The sequence below is a fragment of the Silurus aristotelis genome (assembly GCF_946808225.1).
Source record: "Silurus aristotelis genome assembly, chromosome: 6".
Lineage (NCBI taxonomy): Eukaryota > Metazoa > Chordata > Actinopteri > Siluriformes > Siluridae > Silurus > Silurus aristotelis.
This window is the reverse complement of record NC_139579.1, coordinates 19,826,017-19,849,025: the sequence shown is the minus strand read 5'-3', so window position 1 is coordinate 19,849,025 and position 23,009 is coordinate 19,826,017. Positions and strand designations below refer to the sequence as shown.

The window sequence follows — 23,009 nt, the reverse complement described above, 5'->3', positions numbered from 1 at the left end:
TCATTCAGGAAATATGCAATAGTCAAACACAGCTGTAGGGAAAAACCTAAAACTAAAACATGACTAAGAGTAGGATGTTAAAACAATGTCTGTGCTTGAAATCGGCTTTTTTTGAATCTTTGTTTTTGCTGATGGGTTTGCTGTTCACTCCTCATACTGCCTGATACAGAAAGAATTTAAAATTACTAACCTTATATAGATCTATAGAGCTTTTGGGGAATATAAATACAAAACCACTACTTCAAATGAACATATTTTACTATCTTTTGTAATGTTTCATAGTCATAACCTGTCAAATATAGTAAATATCAAGAACTTAAAGATGTACATTGTAGGGTTTATGAACACAATAGAACACATGTTGAAATTACACACATTTAAATACATTAAGAAAGAAATGAGGCATACTGACAGCACATTGCACATGACGAGATACATGTTTATTAGCATCAACATATCTCCTCCCTCATCTTTAAAATACAGTTTATACATATTCAAACACACCTCATATCGTACACTGCTTAGTGACAAAAGCAACGGTCTTCTCCACTCAACAGCAACAGTCGAAGTCGTAGTTGATCGTAATAAGAGAGAAAAGATGGGTGAAGATGGTGACAAATGAAATTTTAACACATTCAAGCACACATTTTCACAAGCAAGAGTGCTGGTGCCCCCTAAGGACTCCTTTCTCCATGTGAGATTATCGACATTTATAGCAACATCAACGTGTAATGATGCGATTTATTCATTAGTGCTTTATTGTCTTGCATCGTCTATTAGTGAGAATAAATTAAAGCCTAGTAGAAGCCAAAGAAGTGCCATGCTGCTGTAATCACAGAACTAATACCCGGTAATGTAGTGGCTCAAAAAAGGGTCTCACTTTTATTAAAGTCGGAACAAACCAAGCACATTTATCTGACCAAAACTACCAGAATGTTTGAGAAACTAGCAAAAAATAAATCCACCAGAATCTGTCTTTCCTTCTATAACCAGAACATTAAGTAAGTACAGTGAAGCAGAAGGTGCATTGTTATAACAGTCTGTGTGTGAATGGGTGGGACCACAACAACGACAGGTTTAACACATAAAACACTGCTTTCAGTTGTTTTTTTACACACAAGGCATATGACAAAGTTAGACAGAAACATGCTTCAAAATAATAGAAGTAAATAAAGTAGCCATACTGTAGATGAGAGAGGCTATCATTATTTCACAAATAAGTCTACAGTATGTGTTGCTTTTTTGACTTAAATGTCTTCAAAGCCGGAGTGCAATAGCAATCACACCTTCACCGTCAAAATGTCTGTGACCATGTGCTAAGAAGTCATCAGTCCAAGGTATCTTTTCTTCATGGACACATCGGGCTTTAATGTGCCCGAATCTTTATGAAATTGTTTAAGACACAAACTGGCATTTCCTTCATTTGTGCAGCACAAAACACCTTGGGTAAAAATCTTAAAAGAAGTTGGAGGGGTGTATCGAGCAGATCCAGCGAAGAAATCTCATTGCTCTATGGGACACACACTGCGATCCTTACAGCAAAAATAGTGGACTACTACACCATTTGGATACCTGGCGAAGGCACTGTGCAAAAGAAAGACAAATATGTATTATTTGAACATTGCCCATGTAATGACACTAATATATATCAACATCCCCTTCATCACCTTTCCCTCATCACCATCCACCTCGTTACCATCTCCTTCATCATCTTCCCCTCATTACCATCTCCTTCATCATCTTCCCCTTATCACCTTTCCCCTTCCCCCTCATCACCTTTCCCCTTCCCCCACATCATCTCCATCATCTTCCCCTCATCACCTTTCCCGTTCATCATCGTCGTCCCCTTATCATCATCAGCATCCCCCTTATCTTCCCCTCATCACCATCCCCTTCCCCTCATTACCATCTCCTTCATCATCATCCCCTCATCATCATCCCCTTCATCTTCCCCTCATCACCATCCCCTTCCCCCTCATTACCATCTCCTTCATCATCTTCCCCTTATCACCTTTCCCCTTCATCATCTTCATCATCTTCCCCTCATCACCATCCCCTTCCCCATTTTTACCATCCCCTTTATCACCATCTCCTTCATCACCTCCCCCCTTCCCCTCATCATCATCCCCTTATTACCATTCTCTTTATCACCATCCCCTTTATCACCATCCCCCTCATCACCATCCCTTTCATCACCACATACATGTACATACGTATATATATATATATGTGTGTATATGTGTGTGTGTGTGTGTGTGTATATATATATATATGTGTGTATATATACAGTGAGGAAAATAAGTATTTGAACACCCTGCTATTTTGCAAGTTCTCCCACTTAGAAATCATGGCGGGGTCTGAAATTGTCATCGTAGGTGCATGTCCACTGTGAGAGACATAATCTAAAAAAAAAAATCCAGAAATCACAATATATGATTTTTAAACTATTTATTTGTATGATACAGCTGCAAATAAGTATTTGAACACCTGTCTATACGCTAGAATTCTGACCCTCAAAGACCTGTTAGTCTGCCTTTAAAATGTCCACCTTCACTACATTTATTATCCTAAATTAGATGCACCTGTTTGAGGTCGTTAGCTGCATAAAGACACCTGTCCACCCCATACTTTCAGTAAGAATCCAACTAGTAACATAGCCAAGACCAAAGAGCTGTCCAAAGACACTAGAGACAAAATTGTACACCTCCACAAGGCTGGAAAGGGCTACAGGGAAATTGCCAAGCAGATTGGTGAAAAAAGGTCCACTGTTGGAGCAATCATTAGAAAATGGAAGAAGCTAAACATGACTGGGGCTCCATGCAAGATCTCACCTCGTGGGGTCTCAATGATCCTAAGGAAGGTGAGAAATCAGCCCAGAACTACACGGGAGGAGCTAGTCAATGACCTGAAAAGAGCTGGGACCACCGTTTCCAAGGTTACTGTTGGTAATACACTAAGACGTCATGGTTTGAAATCATGCATGGCACGGAAGGTTCCCCTGCTTAAACCAGCACATGTCCTGGCACGTCTTAAGTTTGCCAATGACCATTTGGATGATCAAGAGGAGTCATGGGAGAAAGTCATGTGGTCAGATGAGACCAAAATAGAACTTTTGGGTCATAATTCCACTAAACGTGTTTGGAGGAAGAAGAATGATGAGTACCGTCCCTACTGTGAAGCATGGGGGTGGTAGCATCATGCTTTGGGGGTGTTTTTCTGCACATGGGACAGGGCGACTGCACTGTATTAAGGAGAGGATGACCAGGGCCATGTATTGCGAGATTTGAGAACAACCTCCTTCCCACAGTTAGAGCATTGAAGATGGGTCGAGGCTGGGTCTTCCAACATGACAATGACCCGAAGCACACAGCCAGGATAACCAAGGAGTGGCTCTGTAAGAAGAATATCAAGGTTCTGCTGTGGCCTAGCCAGTCTCCAGACCTAAACCCAATAGAGAATCTTTGGAGGGAGCTCAAACTCCGTGTTTCTCAGCGACAGGCCAGAAACCTGACTGATCTAGAGAAGATCTGTGTGGAGGAGTGGGCCAAAATCCCTCCTGCAGTGTGTGCAGACCTGGTGAAAAACTACAGGAAACATTTGACCTCTGTAATTGCAAACAAAGGCTCCTGTACCAAATATTAACATTGACATTTTCAGGTGTTCAAATACTTATTTGCAGCTGTATCATACAAATAAATAGTAAAAAAATCATACATTGTGATTTCTGGATTTTTTTTAGATTTTGTCTCTCACAGTGGACATGCACCTACGATGACAATTTCAGACCCCTCCATGATTTCTAAGTGGGAGAACTTGCAAAATAGCAGGGTGTTCAAATACTTATTTTCCTCACTGTATATATACACATACATACATACATATACACATATACATATATATATATACACATATATATATATAATACACACACACAAACAATATATATATATTGTTTGTGTGTGTGTATTATATATATATATATATATATATATATATATATATATATATATATATATATATATATATATATATATATATATACAGTGGGTACGGAAAGTATTCAGACCCCCTTAAATTTTTCACTATTTTTTATTTTGCAGCCATTTGCTAAAATCATTTAAGTTCATTTCTTTTCCTCATGAATGTACACATAGCACCCTATATTGGCAGAAAAACACAGAATTGTTGACACTGTTGCAGATTTATTAAAAAAGAAAAACTAAAATATCACATGGTCCTAAGTATTCAGACCCTTTGCTCAGTATTTAGTAGAAGCCCCCTTTTGATCTAATACAGCCAGGAGTCTTTTTGGGAAAGATGCAACAAGTCTTTCACACCTGGATTTGGGGATCCTCTGCCATTCCTCCTTGCAGATCCTCTCCAGTTCTGTCAGGTTGGACGGTAAACGTTGGTGGAAAGCTATTTTTAGGTCTCTCCAGAGATGCTCAATTGGGTTTAAGTCATTGCTCTGGCTGGGCCATTCAAGAACAGTCACAGAGTTGTTGTGAAGCCACTCCATCGTTATTTTAGCTGTGTGCTTAGGGTCATTGTCATGTTGGAAGGTAAACCGTCAGCCCAGTCTGAGGTCCAAAGCACTCTGTAGAAGGTTTTCGTCCAGGATATCCCTGTGCTTGGCTGCATTCATCTTTCCCTTGATTGCAACCAGTTGTCCTGTCCCTGCAGCTGAAAAACACCCCCACAGCATGATGCTGCCACCACCATGCTTCATTGTTGAGACTGTACTGAACAGGTGATGAGCAGTGCCTGGTTTTCTCCACACATACCGCTTAGAATTAAGGCCAAAAAGTTCTATCTTGGTCTCATCAGACCAGAGAATCTTATTTCTCACCATCTTGGAGAACTCCATGCGGGTTTTCATGTGTCCTGCACTGAGGAGAGGCTTCCGTCGGGCCACTCTGCTATAAAGCCCCACTGGTGAAGGGCTGCAGTGATGGTTGACTTTCTACAACTTTCTCCCATCTCCCGACTGCATCTCTGGAGCTCAGCCACAGTGATCTTTGGGTTCTTCTTTACCTCTCTCACCAAGGCTCTTCTCCCCCGATAGCTCAGTTTGGCCGGTCGGCCAGCTCTAGGAATGGTTCTGGTCGTCCCAAACGTCTTCCATTTGAGGATTATGGAGGCCACTGTGCTCTTAGGAACCTTAAGTGCAGCAGAAATGTTTTTGGAACCTTGGCCAGATCTGTGCCTTGCCACAATTCTGTCTCTGAGCTCTTCAGGCAGTTCCTTTGACCTTAATGATTCTCATTTGCTCTGACATGCATTGTGATCTGTAAGGTCTTATATAGACAGGTGTGTGGCTTTCCTAATCAAGTCCAATCAGTATAATCAAAAATTTCTGGACTCAAATGAAGGTGTAGAACCATCTCAAGGATGATCAGAAGAAATGGAGAGCACCTGAGTTAAATATATGAGTGTCACAGCAAAGGGTCTGAATACTTAGGACCATGTGATATTTCAGTTTTTCTTTTTTAATAAATCTGCAAAAAGGTCAACAATTCTGTGTTTTTCTGTCAGTATGGGGAGCTGTGTGTACATTCATGAGGAAGAAGAATGAACTTAAATGATTTTAGCAAATGGCTGCAATATAACAAAGAGTGAAAAATTTAAGGGGGTCTGAATACTTTCCGTACCCACTGTATATATATATATAATAGATAGGTGTGTGTATGTGTATATACTGTATAATATATATATATATATATATATATATTGTTTGTGTGTGTGTATTATATATATATATATATATATATATATATATATATATATTATACAGTATATACACATACACACACCTATCTATCTATCTATCTATCTATCTATCTATCTATCTATCTATCTATCTATCTATCTATCTATCTATCTATCTATCTATCTATATAAAAACGCAGTTTATTATTATTGTGTGTGCTTTCAAATTTAGTAATAATAATTTAATAAAAATGCCCTCAGAGTGCGCGGTGGAGACTAATCAAACTTGCGGTCTGCCATATGTTTCTGAGGGAACTCAGATTTTAACTATGTTCCCCACGTAAAAAGGATTGCATTCGGTACAGGTGTGCTGAACCGAAAGCCCTGTACTAAACAATTACTGTTACACCCCTAATATCCTTGGATTTTTGGAACTCGCTTAGAACGTAACCCCTGCGAGTTCCAGGGGAACACTGCATACACTATATAATATCAGTGGTGGACGAAGTACACAAAGCATGTAAAAGTAGAGATACAGTAGGTAAAATATTACTTCAGTAAAAGTAAAAGTGCTCTCATTAAACTTTCACTTGAGTAAAACTACAAAAGTGATTGCCTTCAAATGTACTTAAGTATCCAAGTAATTTATTATGGCTATAATATCCTGTTATCATTTTCATCACAAGATTCTTGCGTAACCAACTCAGTTTATGTGATAAGACTCTAATGTTACTCTTAGCACACCAATCTCTTAATAGAATGACATTAATGAGTCAAACACTGATATCTAATAAATTATCATGAGCCCAAAACCTTCTTTTCAACGACTTTAAAAAACAAAAACAAATAAAAAACGTGCAAATAAGGTCACGGGTGCTGTGACAAGATGTATTCAGGATTTTCTTCCACCATTTATGCCTCTCAAAATGTTCTGCTTGATGTTGAACTGATGCTGAACTGTATGTCTGTGCTAAGTAGATACCACCCAGTGGAAATGGTGGTTCTAGCTTTGAATTGACCCCTGAGTGAACCACACCATAATCCACCCCCTTCATTGATTAGTGTCAGCTGTAAAAAGCTGTCCACAAATTTGGATACATTTCAGAGAGCTCTCTTTCATGTATAAATATTACCCTAAATGCATTTATTGCACAATGAAACACACATCATTGTGCACAATTAATCAAACCATCAGAACCAAGAACCAAACAACTCCTTTACTAATTGCAGCCATAAGCTACATGCAACATCTATATCCTTATAATATATGCATTTTAATTGAGCCTTTTAAGCTGCACTGGAGATGGACCTTAGTAAACTCAGTTCAGGATCTATTCAGTACCATTAGAGAAAACCTTTATGACATCACCTCAATTGAAGGTAACCGAATCAACAAGTGCTCGTTTAACTCTGCGCCTTACTGACGTGACGTCACCCAACCCCCACCTACTCCTTTTTGAGCGCATGAGTAATGGGACTTCTCTATGCGGTGTGTGAGTCCTGACCAGGTTCATTGACGGTGACATGATATAATAGATATAATATAACAGACGTGACTGTGCAAATAAGTGTTACCATTTTTTTTTTTTTTTTTTATAAAATATTTTTTATTTATTTATTTATTTTTTTTTGCATGGACACCCGGTTCAAAAACTACGATATTTCACTTTGAATTTTGTGAAGTTGAAGTAAAAGTCTCAAATGAAAATACTTCAATAAAGTATTATATATATATATATATATATATATATATATATATATATATATATATATATATATATATATATAAAAAATATACATACAGGCTATATATATATATATATATATATATATATATATATATATATATATATATATATATAGCCTGTATTTATTTTGTATATATTGTCTATGACACACACACACGTGACACCAGACGTACCTGTTTCCAATCTTCTTTTTACAAACCCGGCAGGTCTTTTCTTCTGTAATGACACACTTCACCTGCTGGTGAAAGATTCGCTCCTCTTGGACCTACAGACACAGAGTATGTTTATGGTGCACATAATAAATGCACAGACAATTTACTTTTCTATTTAATGTACTACAGGACCATGCTCTCTGCCAAGTGTGGCAGTGTGTCTCTTTCAGTCTATTAACTTACCCGGAGGAACTCTGCCTGCAGCAGACTCTTGAGCACCTGATCAAAACGTTTCCTCTGGGCTTTCTCCTCCAACACACTCTCGAGAAACACACGGATCTCTGCAATCTGAGTGTTCGCTGGAAGCAGGTCTATCGCCTATTGTAGTATAATAATAAAAAAAATGCCAATACGGTCTTGCTTTAAATACAGCATTATAAAATTAACATATGGCCTTGAAAATCAGCATGTTAATGGCCTTAAAGCAATGAAGGCACAACGACCACTTGAAACAACCAGCATGTACAGCCTAAGCACCCAGTGCATCTGTAATGTATATATACACACTATTTTTCACACATCTTCCTTCATTGAAACAGAATGAAAGATCTGTTTAGTGGCATTATTCTGCCACTCACTGAATGCAAAAGATTTTCTGTTAAAGTATTAAAAATAATGCTTATAATTATAATAGTTTTGTCCAATTACTTCTGAACCTGTGAAAATGGATGGCTGCTAATCCCTAAACAGCTGCAATATGCAATATTTTGTTATCCCTCAATCTTAATTACTTAATTTAGATGAATTGAAATCCAATTTGGTTGTGAAAAAATACAGCACTGTCTACTCATAGACCTGGCATTCTTTCCCACTACAGTATGGAGTAAAACGTTATTGCTCATCTAACTGTGCATTTGGTGTAAAAGTGATGGAGATGAGCCTTAAAAACCCTGACGTGCTGCTTAAATTCAGCAGGATGCGGCTCAAATGTTTGTGACTCCACACATGCTGCGCACAGCTGGATGCGACAAAGGACTTGATTCTCTCATTTGACATCCAAAACTGTGATCGGTCCCTGCATGTGGCTCTGGTGAGCCAGCGCTCTGGATGGTAGCCAGAAGAAATAAAAGCGACATCTTATAAAACAAATGAGCAAGAGAACCTTTCGAGGCAGATTCATGCTCTGTATTTCAAACCGCACATGCTTGGCACCTGATGCACTCATTGATTTATAGTCATATGCTGTTGCGCATCACTCTGCGTTTTTATTGTGCAGAGGGACGGGGCAAGAGCCAACGACAAGGGCTTCAATGGGAAAAGAGAGTCCTTTAGGATATTGTATGTGATGCTATCTGGAAATGCAACTACACAGAGTGATCACAACTGCTGCCAGACAGCAAAGTGATTGCTACACCACTACCTGAAGGACAGGGAGAGGTCATGAGGACATACAATAAACTATAGAGCCACTGAAAGTGTTTAAACCGAGAGGCACAAACCTGCTCCTAAACAATTCCATGAGCAACAAAACTGGGCTTTAACAGCTACCATTGTCTGGGCTAGTAGGATTCTCACCTTAGTGGTGTTGAGCTTGCTGTGGTGAAGCTCAAGGACCTGGAGGGCAGCCTGAAGATTAGCCTGGGGCTCAGACAGCTCCATCTTAATAGGACCCAGATAGTGTGCATCTGGAGGAGACAGGTACATGCGCAAGAGAGACAGATACACCTGCACAGACGAGACAGGAGAGGCAAAGAAAAGTTCATGACAGCTTTCCAGACATAGATGATTCAAGTCATTTCACAAGCTTTTTTAAAGTTTACAAACATTCTTGGATATAAATCGTAACTTTATTTAAATAATGCATGGGTATAACGCCATAATATGTGCAACACTAAATACAGAGAGGGAAAAAAAAATAAGCTGAGAAGTTTGTGTTTAAAAGATGCTAAAGTTAGAGAAACACTCACATCTTTATTTCCATCTGCTGATTTGTCATAATGTCTGTGACAATACCTAAGGAGGGAAGTGTACACGTAGTCAGAGACACAGAAGTCTAGTAAGTGCACTCAGCCACATAAATGCAACAGTCTTATTTGGCTTAGAAATATAACTGAAGCATACTCACTCCTCAGCCATGTACGTGTCATTCAGTATGTGCACATATATATAGAGTGCCTGCTCATGTTTTCCCATGCGTCCCAGAAGCAGAGCTCGCTCCTCCAACAGACCTGAGAAAGAGCGGGATAAGGGGAACACAGACACACGTCATATCGGGTTTACATTATTTTTCAGTGCAGTAACGTGATTATAATCTCATAGACCAAACCAAAAATGCTAAATTACCATCAAATGGAAAGTCACTGATGAGAATATCTGGTTCATAGTATATTGAAACATTTAGGAACGACAACAAGCTGTTCCGAATCTCTCCGAGTTCCCCTTCCTCCTTTCCTGCAGGCACAGCTGGGACACCTGGTGTTAGGGAATTTGGAGAAAAAAAATGAGCAAACTTATATTTTTAGCATTTTCTTTGGTAGTTACTTTGGAAGACCACATACATTGAAATACAGTCTTAAAAGAAACTTAATCACACCTCCCACTGAAATCTTTGGTTTTACATAATAGTAAATACAGTAATCTCCTGTTTATAAACCCAAAAATGCTATTTTATGTATACAGTATTGTACTGCATTAACATTTTACTTTAATTAATAATTATATTTATATGAATACATTTTATTTATTTAACATAAAACTCAATGAAAACAATTTCCCGTTTTATCCACGAGAGACCGGGAACATTAGCTAAATAAATGAGTTATGTGGCAAATGCAATTATGCGATAAACCGGGGCACAAGATTCGGACCGCAGTAAAGCGGGGGATTACTGAAAAAAAATAAAATAAAAAAACCTGATCCTTAGCAGGTTTTGAAATCAGGCACATACAACCTTAGATGAACAACACATGACATATTACACCATATTATTATTTAATATGAGGAGGCTGCCAGGTGCTGCTAATTAACTGCCCTTGATTAACTGATCATTTGCAAGTGGGACAACCTCTTTTAAAAAAAAAACCTTTCAGCAGTTTGCTTGTCTGGAGTATTCAGGTGTGGAAAGACAGGCAGAAAGACATCAGCATTACTCTTAGAGAAGCCGTTGTTGCTGCCTATCAATCTGGGAAGGGTTATAAGGCCATTTCCAAACAATCTAAAGTCCATCATTCCACAGTAAGAAACATTATTTACAAGTGGAAAACATTCAAGGAAATCTGTGGACGTCCCAGCAAATTCACCTGACAGTCAGACTAAGCAGTGTTTAGAGAAATATCTTCGACTTCACAGGTCTAAGTTAGCATGATAAATGTTAAACGTTCCTGACAGTGGAATTAGAAAAAGACTAAACAAATATGAGTGCTTGGAAGGGTTGGTGGGAAAAAGCCTCCTGTCTCTAAAAAGAACAAGGCAGCACAGCTTAGGTTAAAAAAGGTGCAGTGGAGATGTTTGGCTGTAATGCACAGAGCCACATTTGGCAAAGAAACAAAAATAGCATATCAGCACAAACACCTCATTCTAACTGTCAAGCACAATCATGAATGGTATAATGATTTTAGAGTTTCTAGAGTTAAATGTGAGACCATCTGTTTAGCAGCTATAGCTTGGACAAAACTAGGTAGCAGCAAATCTACAACAGAATAGCTGAAAAAAGGTGTTTCAAAAGTCCACACCTAAACCCAAATGAAGTGCTCTGGCAGGACTTTAAGAAAGCTGTGTACCCACAAGCCTTAATGAACTGAAGCATCATTGTAAATAAGAATGAGCCAAAATACCTCCACAATGATAAAGTCATTCAGAACACATTTACTTTAGGTTATTGCTGCTAAAGGTGGTTCTACAAGCTTTTCAATCATGATACCTGGTATCATGACTTGGTGTACTTGGTTTTTCACACATGGTGACACTCTGGCTTGATTTTTGTAAAAATAAATAGACACTGTGTAATATGTCATGCTTTTGGTTTACTGGAGGTTGTTTTCCCCCCAATTCTAAAACCTGATAAGGACCGGATGACTTATTATTATGTGCTGAAATGTGAAACCATAGAATTCAAAGAGGGAGTACTTTCTTTTTCACATGACTGTACACGTTTTACAACAGTAATGGCAGTTGGGTTCCAACTAAATTCAGACAGCCATCTGTAAGAGGAGCATGCGATCTATCAGGAAGCTAACAGCTCTCACCCTCAGGCAGTGAATTGAGATACTCTTTCATCAGCGATTGTACTCTCTCCAGGTAAAGCTGGATCAGCACGTTGTGGAACTCGGGGCCTGTTTCCTCCCACACATAAATAATGTGCTCCAGATATGGCACGGCTAGCTCCTTAAAACCATCCTTTAGGAAGTCTAGCACCTTGTCTCTGGGCAGCATTTCAACCTCCGTTAGGTCTTCTGTAAAAATCTGTTGCCAAAACATAGAGAAGACACTTAAAGAGCAACTCCAGCAGCCTTCTGCCTTGTCATCACACCCCAACGTTCAAACGCCCACATGGCATCAGTAGTGAATGAGGGGGTCACCCACAGAAAGACACTTGTGTTATTTATTTGTTGGCAGAAGCTATCAGCAAAGCTGGTCATTTTTCACAGCTCAAATGCAAAGCCAATAACAGTGAAAGTCAAACCAACACAAAGACATTTTTGTCAGCAGGGAAATGACACAAACAATGGACAACTTGCATTTCAGCGCAAGCCTTTTTTTAAATTGTTTTATTCACTATATGGAAACTTTGTGGACAGCTGGCCATAAGACTTGTATTTGCTTTTCAAATATCCTATTACACATTAATCGTCATTTGCTGTTAAGAATAACCTCCACTTTTCCGGGAAGATGCTTCACTAGATTTTGAATTGTGATTGTAGATATTTGTGATCAATCAGCCTCAAAGGCATTAGTCAACTCGAGTACTGATGTAAAGTGAGTATAACTCTCACCTTGAGGCCATCCTCTGGACAAACCTTCAGCACCCATGGGGAAAACTCAAAGATAATGCCCAGATTCTCAGCCCCTGAGAAAGAAAGCAGAATGCACAGGCTGTGAGCATATATGGATGGTGAGAACATATAAACAGTGAAGTTGAGAAACCTTAAGGAATTGGAAATGAACATTCTGTTTATTGTGCCAGAAGCTTCATTTAATCCTGAAGAATATATTTCCAACTCAATTATAAGAGTAGATTTAATGCATGGCTTTAAATTCAGAGAAATGTCCTTCACATTGCTATTATGGGTTATCAGGAAACCACAGTTTCGATTAACCATTTCCTGTCTGGGTCTTGAACATCAAAGCCTAATTTAATGAGGCTGCAGTGTTCCCTACATTACAAATGAAACAGTGTGTTTAGTGGTAAACGTTAAAAACTCACCCAGTCTCTGGAGATACTGCACTGTCCTCTCATGACCCTTTAGAGGAGAGTTGGCTTTAGTAGACTGATCCAGCAAAACCTGCAGGGCTACAGATCACCATTTTCATTACACTCTTACTCTCACAGAAGTCTCTTTAACCCATTATCTCTACTTGACATGACAAATATATATTATATAAATATAATACTGTACATTTGTAGCATGCATCTAGCCAGAAAGACTAGTGTGACAAGGTGAACAATATGCCTAGATTAGTTCAAAGCATACAGGAAGAAGGGATGTGAACCATCCATATTTGAATACAATTTCAACTAGAACAGTTACATGATTAAAAACATGAGCAGATCTGAAGGATCGCCAGGTACAATTTATCGGCCAAATAAGATGCTTTTGTAACAAACATAATAATGTTAAACATCTGTAGAGTTTGGACATCATATTGGAAAAAAACATTTAATGAAATCATATATTTCACACTGTTTTTATACAGAAAACAAAATGACATCTTTACACAAATCTATGCCTCTCCATAGGCTGATTTATCCATGGCCACAGCCGCTTACAAATATTAATTCCTGTATATTATCTCTATACATCTTTTTTATGATCGCACTAAGAGAAAACTAAAGAAACCTTAGTCCATGGCAACAGTGACTAACAAGATTAACACTTTTATGAAACTACTATTCCACTCTGCTGGTTTTGAATTAGGAGTGTAGACCTACATGGTTCTAATTATATTAGCTTCGCAAAACCAGCTGTCCTCGTAAAAAGCCAATTTTCACAGACTGGTTTTCATTCTAATGCACTGCTCTCGAGTTAATTAAAAACACACAACATGACCACTCAAATATAGTTATCTTCGATGCAATTATATTGAACTAAACACACATTACAGAGCCAATTCCAGTGTTCATGCAACATGAACACTGGAATTGGCTCTGTTATAAATCCATACACAAGACTTAATAAATGTGCAATAAAAGAAGGTTAGGATTAGGGTTAGATCAAAGCTCCACCCCTAACTATTTATTCTGGGAAATGATTTACTCTGCATACAAAGAGAATTTAGTTTTTTTGGACTGGGCATACACTTTACCCCTAAATTTGACCTCAAATATAAATACGGTGTTTGGCATAAATGAGTCTGTCATGAGGATATTGGTGTGCTAGGAAGATTTGTGGCTGCAATGTTCAATTTACCCTTCTGATGCAAGCCCTTCTTCTCATAGAGGATGATAAGCTCACTGTACTTGTGGGCCTTCTTCAGCACATACTCGCTCTCCTCCACATGACAGTGATTGTTTTCTAGACGCAGAAGGGGTGACACCAAGGCTACATTGGTCTAAAAAAAAATATACAAAAAAACAAACAAACAAACAAAAAAGACAAAATAATAAGTACGCAAGCTCATTCAAGCACATTCTAAGCAAACACTTATTTTCAATGTGACAAGGGGCTACGAGTCTGGCTCCAGAGGTAAGCTAATCAGGAAGGTGGACATGAAGATGGCCTTACATGAAGGTAGCATTTGAGCAAGGTGGTGTCTATGATCTGAAGAAGCTTCTTGCGGCTTTTGATTGTAGGCGTGCCCTCCATGATCGGTGATGTGGTGGAGGGGTCAGAGTCATTCAGCTGTTTCACTAAATGACTGCGCTTCTATGCAATTAAAATAAAAAGCCTGTTAGTAAAATGGAAAAGGAAAAAAAAAAGGTTTATGCACCCTCTGTGTGTGTGTGTGTGTGTGTGTGTGTGTGTGTGTGTGTGTGTGTGCGTGCGTGTATGCAGACCTGTGTTAGGTAGTCAATGAGAGCCAAGTGAGCCCTCTCCAGCTCTGCTCCAGAGAGTGTGGGGAAAGGATTGGGGTAATGCAGCTGTTTACGGTAGTCAGAAGGCAGGAGGTCTGGATACAATCCAATCACATGAGTTGGGTCTATAACAGAGAATGGGATATCACATGTCATCAAAATGAACATTATTAATAATATATATATAGAACTAATTTTCCAGGACTTTTTCAAGGCATTTCTGATGATTACTTGGGCTTTGGATAAGTAGAATAATATGGCTTCAAATGTATCTTAATTTTCCTAGTCCGTTCCTCTAAAGATAATACACTTTTTTCCTTTTATTTTGATTCGGTGCACTGATAAAGCAAGAGTGACTCCCCAATTTCTGGTGTCTGTGTTCTACTGCATAAAGTGTATAGGAAATTAAAATGGTTTTTTTTTTCTTAATAACAGATCTACGATCTACACTTACTTGGTCAGTGTTTCAAAAGAGCAATTAATTTCAAGATGTTCTTACCGACATACACACATTCCTCACCTGTCCCCAGCTTAGCAAACACCTGCATCGAGTCATCAAAACGCTTCTGACAGAAGAGATTAAAGGCATACAAATTCTGAATATGATGAATCTGCTGTTTCTTATCACCATCTGAGTCATCCTTCATCTTCTGTTCGAGGGGGGGAACAAAGAAAGAAAGAAAAAGAAAAGCAAGTTGGTACAAGGTGCTAAGAAATGCTAAGAAACCTCAAAACGCAGCAAAATACTCCAGAATGTTTATAGTTTCAACATGCAGCATATTTCAAACAACATGTGTGGGTCATTACAATGATAAGAATGTGCCAAGCCTGAACACCATTTTAATTCTATACAGGAACAAAAAAAAAAAAAAAAAAAAAAAAATGGTTTGGTGGGTAGGTACGTGTCAGCAAAGGTTTTGTGTGGTGCAAACACCTGTTCTGGATTAACTCACCGCTAGCTGAAGAGCCAGCTCAAACTGCTTGTCCTGTAGGAGCTGCCGGATCTGGCTCGCTATGGAAACTGGCACAAGTCGCCAGACAAAATGATTGCTGGCAACATACACAATATTGGGCCTGTAACCAAAATGCAGTTTGAGCATGAAGAGAACATTTAAAAGACTGGCCAGAACTTTCAGTAATGCAAAAGTAGTGATGACATCATTGTTTTAAAATACATTCACTGTGAAACATCTGAATCAGAAATAAAAGCTGGCAATTTATTCTGAAAAGTGTGAATGTCTCACCCTGCAGAGGTGATGAAGCGTGGCCTCTGCAACTCCACACTCTGTACCAACAACCTTGGTTCAAAGGTGCGAATCTCCACATAACGTGGCAGCACAGCTATAATATATGGAGGCTGGTGCTCTGAAGGGGCAGAGAAACAAGACTATATATGAGACTGGAATGCAAACATAAATGATAAAAGAAAAAGATATTTTGGATTTTACTAGATTAAAAATAATACAATAATACTACCCTTTTAACAAAAAACAACTAATGCAGACAAATAACCTACACATAATTACAAAAGAAAAAAATGATCTAAATACTGGTTTAAAAAAAAAGTTACTTCTGAAATGCAATCAAAAAAATTTTGCAGTGGGATTTATGTCTGAGTCTGCAAATAACATGGAGGCATTCTGTGAATATAAAACTCTTCCAGTCCCATGTGGACTGCAGAAAATCCATTTAAACAAAGGAATGGTCAGATCTTCAGTCACAAAGTGATGCAAGTTTCACAGAGATTTAAAGATTTTAAACAGAGCTTTTGTTCATACTGTGAGAAGGGCTGTTTTAAGGGCTTGTTACTCTCCTTATATTAAATGTAATTCAGTTTAAAATAAATTGATTTTTTTTTTTTTTTTTTTAAGATTGACTAAAATTTAACAAGATCTGAATACAAAATGCAAGTATGTCAAATAAGCATGTCATATTCCTCATTCAAAATAAAGTGACTGCCTAGCGGCCAGGGGCGAGTCTCACTTTAATTTCTGTTCGACACCGATTATAAGTGTATTGTGTGTGCGTTTTATACAGATGTTATGATAACAAGCCTCTACGATGGATCTGTAATCAAATTTTGTTTAGTACACTTTCTACACTTCCAACTATATATTGGAATAGTAATAATGTGTAGCTCATGTCGGATATTGCTGAAGGAAATGTTTATCACTGATTAGAACAAGTCAGATAGACAACAAGATAAGAGTATTTCTTAATAAGAATTTATTTTTAAATAAAAAAAACAAGGTCATACCCATTGCAACAGGGATGTCAGTCCAGTTAAGGGCACATTTCTGTGTGCAGATTCCTTCCTCATTCAAAACAACAGTGAGATCATCCTGGCCCACAGCTACTTTCCCATCGGCCAGTGGGGCAACCAGGGGCTCCAGTTGCTTCCCTGTTGGGAAGAGCTCTTTAATTGATCCACGCCCATCCATCTGGAGGTAAAAGAAAAAAAAAAAATGTAATGGAAGAAAGATTTGATAATATGCAATCCTCTGTTATGCACTGGGGCATTTTGGTTGTATGGTATGGGTCCCCTTATCTCCATAATAGGAAAGGACATTCCTTGCAAATCTTTATTTCATGAGGAGTTTCTATCCTGAGCGATCTCTTACAGAATGACAAATGTGCCCATGCACATGGCATGAAGTCTGATAATGGTCACTGTATGGTTCGATAAATATGTTTACTATTAACTTTTATGATGTCTTGCGGTTGAATGGTGTTCCTGAGGTAGCGCAACAATTTACTAAGATGATTTCAGTTTTAATTTATTGTGTCACCCTTCTAGAGTTTTGACTTACCCGGATCAGATAGTAGTCACGCTTGAATCCCACACACAGGGAATTTTCGCACCAAGCCATGGACTTCGGAATATCTGGAACCGCAAAATCCCCCTGATTCACATAATATACATATACTTTATTTAAGCATCTTTTTGCACTGATAATTTGCTATCTTTATGTGTGATGCTTTAATGTCACTAACAAACCTGTAGTTCATGGAACTCCCTGTCCTTCCAGTAATAAAGCTGAAGTTTCTTTTTGACAGCAACACACATGCGCAACTTCTCTTCACCTGCAATAGACTGCTAAAACAAAGAAAAGAAAATATGCAGAATATACTCAACCAGGGTCTGAGAAATGTGGACATGGCAATAAGCAGTAATTAGTCTCATTAAGTTCTGTTGTGTAATTGAAAAAAATGTCATGTCCTGATGCCACTCTTGTAAAATTGCCGGCTATTTTATATTTCATTTGGAAAATGTCATCTGGAAACGGATATCCAGCTCTGAAGATATTACAAATGATTATATTGTAAGTATAAGATTGAATTAGATTTTTCTTAACACACCTGCAGATCACAGGCAAAGAGTGTTGCTCCCTTGGCTTTGGGTACCATAGTGATCTGCTGAAAAGTGAGCAAATCATGGACATGGATATTGTTCTCTGGAAAGAAAAAAAAACAAACAAAAGAAACAACAATATAATATTGGTAAATAACTGCATTATTGCACAAACACACACATTCCCCATTTAAAGTTGAAAGACTATAAACCTGGTAAAGATAAATGTAAACCGGGTTACACTTGTATGGGTTAAAAAAAAGAAAAAAAAAACAAGAAGCAAAAATCTTACCCAGAAGGCTGACCAAAATCTTGTATTGTGATACAACATACAGCTGATGGGGGAAAAAATAGAATATTTAAGAGCCATTTTCCCTTTGCAACCATAGCATTGATGAAAGAACTTAACATACAGCAAGAAATTAATTCGGCATGTTTCTTGTCTCATTATGTTTAGAATAAAATCTAGAAAGCCATAAGTGTATTATTCATCATTCTTCTGAAAGATTTAACTCGCTTAAACAAAGAACTGAACAAACCTGCTGGATCTTCTTGGAGAAGTTCTTGTTGGATTTCTCGAGTAATACTTCAAATCTGTTTGTGGCTGTTAGATAGGAGGAAGATGATACAATCAAAACAATGCCACACAACAAGGTTTTCACAACAAATGCAAGCAAATCTGATACCAACCGTCATCCTTCTTGATCCTGTAAAGGAGGAGATGACCTGGTTTAGTCCCCACCAGGAGCCAATCCTCTGTATAAACCACACAGGTCAAGTCATTTCAGGTCATTTGCATGAATGTATTTGCAACTGGTGGAGTACTGCTTTATTTACTACACAACACACCAGTAATTGATGCACCAATGAACTACAATAATTATAAATAGATGCTATCTAGTGGTTTAGGGGGATCAGAAGATGGTGAGGTCAAATGCCAGACAGATTGAAACTTAACCCCTGCGTGTGCTCAGTTGTAGGCTGTCTGAATTGTAAATCGCTTTGGACAAACTAAAGAAATGACTGAATTGATATAAATTGAAATAATACTGAGCCAACAGTGGACTGAAAGGCCACCCAGCTATATAGGAGTAATCCAATTCTCTGCAAGTCACTATTCATGATTTGTTTATGATTATGTGCATAATTTGGCATCAAAAGCTTGCAAATGGCTGCTTGTTTATAGAGTATGAAATGAAAGAAATTGGTCTTACAGTTAGGTTCACACACACACACACACACACACAGACACACACACACAATACATTTATAAACGGTGTCAAAGTAAAATGAAAGTGAGAAGTGAGACTCACCCCAGGCCGCTAAACAGTCGATCTGGAGAGGAAGTTTCTCCAAAATAGGGACGGGCTCGTAGGCGTCATGCATTATGATCACTCCAATTAGATGATTCACTTCAAAATAGGAACTCACTTTTTTTCTGCTCAGGGAAAAGCTAGAAAATCCAAAACAAATCTCCAAACTAGTTTGCTAAGCGATAAGAGCTGAATAATCTATACATGCCGCAACCTTAGATCAAGCGGGTAAAGTTCCTGTTTTGCTGAAGAGAACTGAAATATCCAGTTAGCGAGTTAGCTTCTCTCTCTGCCTTCCATACCAAATCCCCGCTGTCAACAAGCTGCCGTTCTGTTTATAACGCATTGCTCGCGCCAATTCACACATTTCATCCCATAGCTTTGACACACCGCTGTTCGAATGAGCCTCGGAAAAAAACTGACCGTGTCCACAAATGCTAAAGTATCTGCCCTGACAGCTCGTGACCCAAACAGCTAACCGCTCGCGCATAATGCTGAGAAGGGGAAAAAAAAAAAAACATAGAAGCGCTTCCGGGATGCTCAGGCCACGTGACCTGCGTCACGCACGGTCTGTCACGAGGGGCGAACTGCGTGTTGTTTTTCACCGACTTTTTATTTTATTGAATAATTATTTTTCCATACTTGCACCACGGACCAAGACAATTATTCCCGTGCAATAATGCTTATACCTTCTTACTATTATACACATGATATGATGTCAACATTAATTAAAAAAAAAAAAAAAGATATAACGCAGAAGCCAATAAAATGGGAATACAAATAAAAAAGTTTTTATTCTTTCGTTTGGTAACAAATGATCCATAGTTCGATATTTCCGTGACCAGGTTGTTGGTGTTGCTCATTTAGCCTTTACAGTATAATTTTTGTAAACATTAAATGTGACACATTTAAGAAGATGTATCCAAGAATATATATATATATATATATATATATATATATATATATATATATATATATATATATATATATATATATATATATATATATATTATATATATATACACACACACACAGTACAGACCAAAAGTTTGGACACACCTTCTCATTCAAAGAGTTTTCTTTATTTTCATGACTATGAAAATTGTAGATTCACACTGAAGGCATCAAAACTATGAATTAACGCATGTGGAATTATATATGGAATTATATACATAACAAAAAAGTGTGAAACAACTGAAAATATGTCATATTGTAGGTTCTTCAAAGTAGCCACCTTTTGCTTTGATTACTGTTTTGCACACTCTTGGCATTCTCTTGATGAGATTCAAGAGGTAGTCACCTGAAATGGTCTTCCAACAGTCTTGAAGGAGTTCCCAGAGATGCTTAGCACTTGTTGGCCCTTTTGCCTTCACTCTGCGATCCAGCTCACCCCATACCATCTCGACTGGGTTCAGGTCCAGTGACTGTGGAGGCCAGGTCATCTGGCGCAGCACCCCATCACTCTCCTTCTTGGTCAAATAGCCCTTACACAGCCTGGAGGTGTGTTTGGGGTCATTGTCCTGTTGAAAAATAAATGATGGTCCAACTAAACGCAAACCGGATGGAATAGCATGCCGCTGCAAGATGCTGTGGTAGCCATGCTGGTTCAGTATGCCTTCAATTTTGAATAAATCCCCAACAGTGTCACCAACAAAGCACCCCCACACCATCACACCTCCTCCTCCATGCTTCACGGTGGGAACCAGGCATGTAGAGTCCATCCGTTCACCTTTTCTGCGTCGCATAAAGACACGGTGGTTGGAACCAAAGATCTCAAATTTGGACTCATCAGACTAAGAAACAGGTTTCCACTGGTCTAATGTCCATTCCTTGTGTTCTTTAGCCCAAACAAATCTGCTTGTTGACTTTATTTAGCAGTGGTTTCCTAGCAGATATTCTACCATGAAGGCCTGATTCACACAGTCTACTCTTAACAGTTGTTGTAGAGATGTGTCTGCTGCTAGAACTCTGTGTGCCATTGACCTTGTCTCTAATCTGAGCTGCAGTTAACCTGCGATTTCTGAGGCTGGTGACTCGGATGAACTTATCTTCCGCAGCAGAGGGGACTCTTGGTCTTCCTTTCCTGGGGCGGTCCGCATGTGAGCCAGTTTCTTTGTAGCGCTTGATGGTTTTTGTGACTGCACTTGGGGACACTTTCAAAGTTTTCTCAATTTTTCGGACTGACTGACCATCAGTTCTTAAAGTAATGATGGCCACTCGTTTTTCTGTACTTAGCTGCCTTTTTTCTTGCCATAATACAAATTTTACCAGTCTATTCAGTAGGACTATCAGCTGTCTATTCAGTAGGACTATCAGCTGTCTATTCAGTAGGACTATCAGCTGTGTATCCACCTGACTTCTGCACAACACAACTGATTGTCCCAACCCCATTTATAAGGCAAGAAATCACACTTATGTGATTTCTTCACTTAAGTGAAAACCATTTCAGGTGACTACCTCTTAAGCTCATCAAGAGAATGCCAAGAGTGTGCAAAGCAGTAATCAAAGCAAAAGGTGGCTACTTTGAAGAACCTACAATATGACATATTTCAAGTTGTTTCACACTTTTTTGTTATGTATATAATTCCACATGTTAATTCATAGTTTTGATGCCTTCAGTGTGACTCTACAATTTTCATAGTCATGAAAATAAAGAAAACTCTTTGAATGAGAAGGTGTGTCCAAAATTTTGGTCTGTGTATATATATATATATATATATATATATATATATATATATATATATATATATATATATATATATATATATATATATATATACATATATATATACATACAGTGAGGAAAATAAGTATTTGAACACCCTGCTATTTTGCAAGTTCTCCCACTTAGAAATCATGTAGGGGTCTGAAATTGTCATCGTAGGTGCATGTCCACTGTGAGAGACATAATCTAAAAAAAAAATCCAGAAATCACAATATAAGATTTTTAAACTATTTATTTGTATGATACAGCTGCAAATAAGTATTTGAACACCTGTCTATCAGCTAGAATTCTGACCCTCAAAGACCTGTTAGTCTGCTTTTAAAATGTCCACCCCCACTACATTTATTATCCTAAATTAGATGCACCCGTTTGAGGTCGTTAGCTGCATAAAGACACCTGTCCACCCCATACAATCAGTAAGAATCCAACTACTAACATGGCCAAGACCAAAGAGCTGTCCAAAGACACTAGAGACAAAATTGTACACCTCCACAAGGCTGGAAAGGGCTACGGGGAAATTGCCAAGCAGCTTGGTGAAAAAAGGTCCACTGTTGGAGCAATCATTAGAAAATGGAAGAAGCTAAACATGACTGTCAATCTCCCTTGGACTGGGGCTCTATGCAAGATCTCACCTCGTGGGGTCTCAATGATCCTAAGGAAGGTGAGAAATCAGCCCAGAACTACACGGGAGGAGCTGGTCAATGACCTGAAAAAAGCTGGGACCACCGTTTCCAAGGTTACTGTTTGTAATACACTAAGACGTCATGGTTTAAAATCAT

The 23,009-nt window shown here is 38.4% G+C and overlaps 1 protein-coding gene across 7 annotated transcripts; it reads right to left on the bottom strand.

The window, feature by feature from the left end:
• Window positions 1-418: 418 nt before the first annotated feature.
• Window positions 419-20,096, bottom strand: vps39 (VPS39 subunit of HOPS complex). Of its 7 annotated transcripts, none has more exons than XM_083545022.1 (24): window positions 19,506-20,096; window positions 18,883-18,948; window positions 18,732-18,796; window positions 18,485-18,527; window positions 18,201-18,295; window positions 17,839-17,934; window positions 17,651-17,743; window positions 17,098-17,281; window positions 16,085-16,205; window positions 15,794-15,914; window positions 15,361-15,490; window positions 14,823-14,965; window positions 14,551-14,691; window positions 14,236-14,377; window positions 13,032-13,118; window positions 12,601-12,674; window positions 11,854-12,070; window positions 9,953-10,081; window positions 9,735-9,837; window positions 9,577-9,622; window positions 9,185-9,334; window positions 7,853-7,987; window positions 7,631-7,722; window positions 419-1,584 (listed from the first exon to the last, which is right to left on the bottom strand). In XM_083545022.1, the coding sequence occupies exons 1-24, from the start codon at window positions 19,576-19,578 to the stop codon at window positions 1,503-1,505; spliced, it is 2,628 nt and encodes an 875-aa protein (XP_083401148.1). In that variant the 5' UTR covers window positions 19,579-20,096; the 3' UTR covers window positions 419-1,502. The 7 variants fall into 7 exon arrangements, with proteins under 7 accessions (XP_083401148.1, XP_083401147.1, XP_083401149.1 ...); XM_083545021.1 differs by having other exon boundaries at window positions 17,839-17,937; window positions 19,506-20,080; XM_083545023.1 differs by having other exon boundaries at window positions 15,361-15,487; window positions 17,839-17,937; window positions 19,506-20,047.
• Window positions 20,097-23,009: the final 2,913 nt, after the last annotated feature.

Coding starts and splice junctions, on each gene's coding strand:
- vps39 (XM_083545021.1), bottom strand. CDS start 19,578: ATGCATGACGCCTACGAGCCCGTCCCTATTTTGGAGAAACTTCCTCTC. Junction 18,949..19,505: donor CGACTGTTTAGCGGCCTGGG/GTGAGTCTCACT, acceptor TGGTTTATACAG/AGGATTGGCTCCTGGTGGGG. Junction 9,335..9,576: donor CAGCAGATGGAAATAAAGAT/GTGAGTGTTTCT, acceptor TCGTCTGTGCAG/GTGTATCTGTCTCTCTTGCG.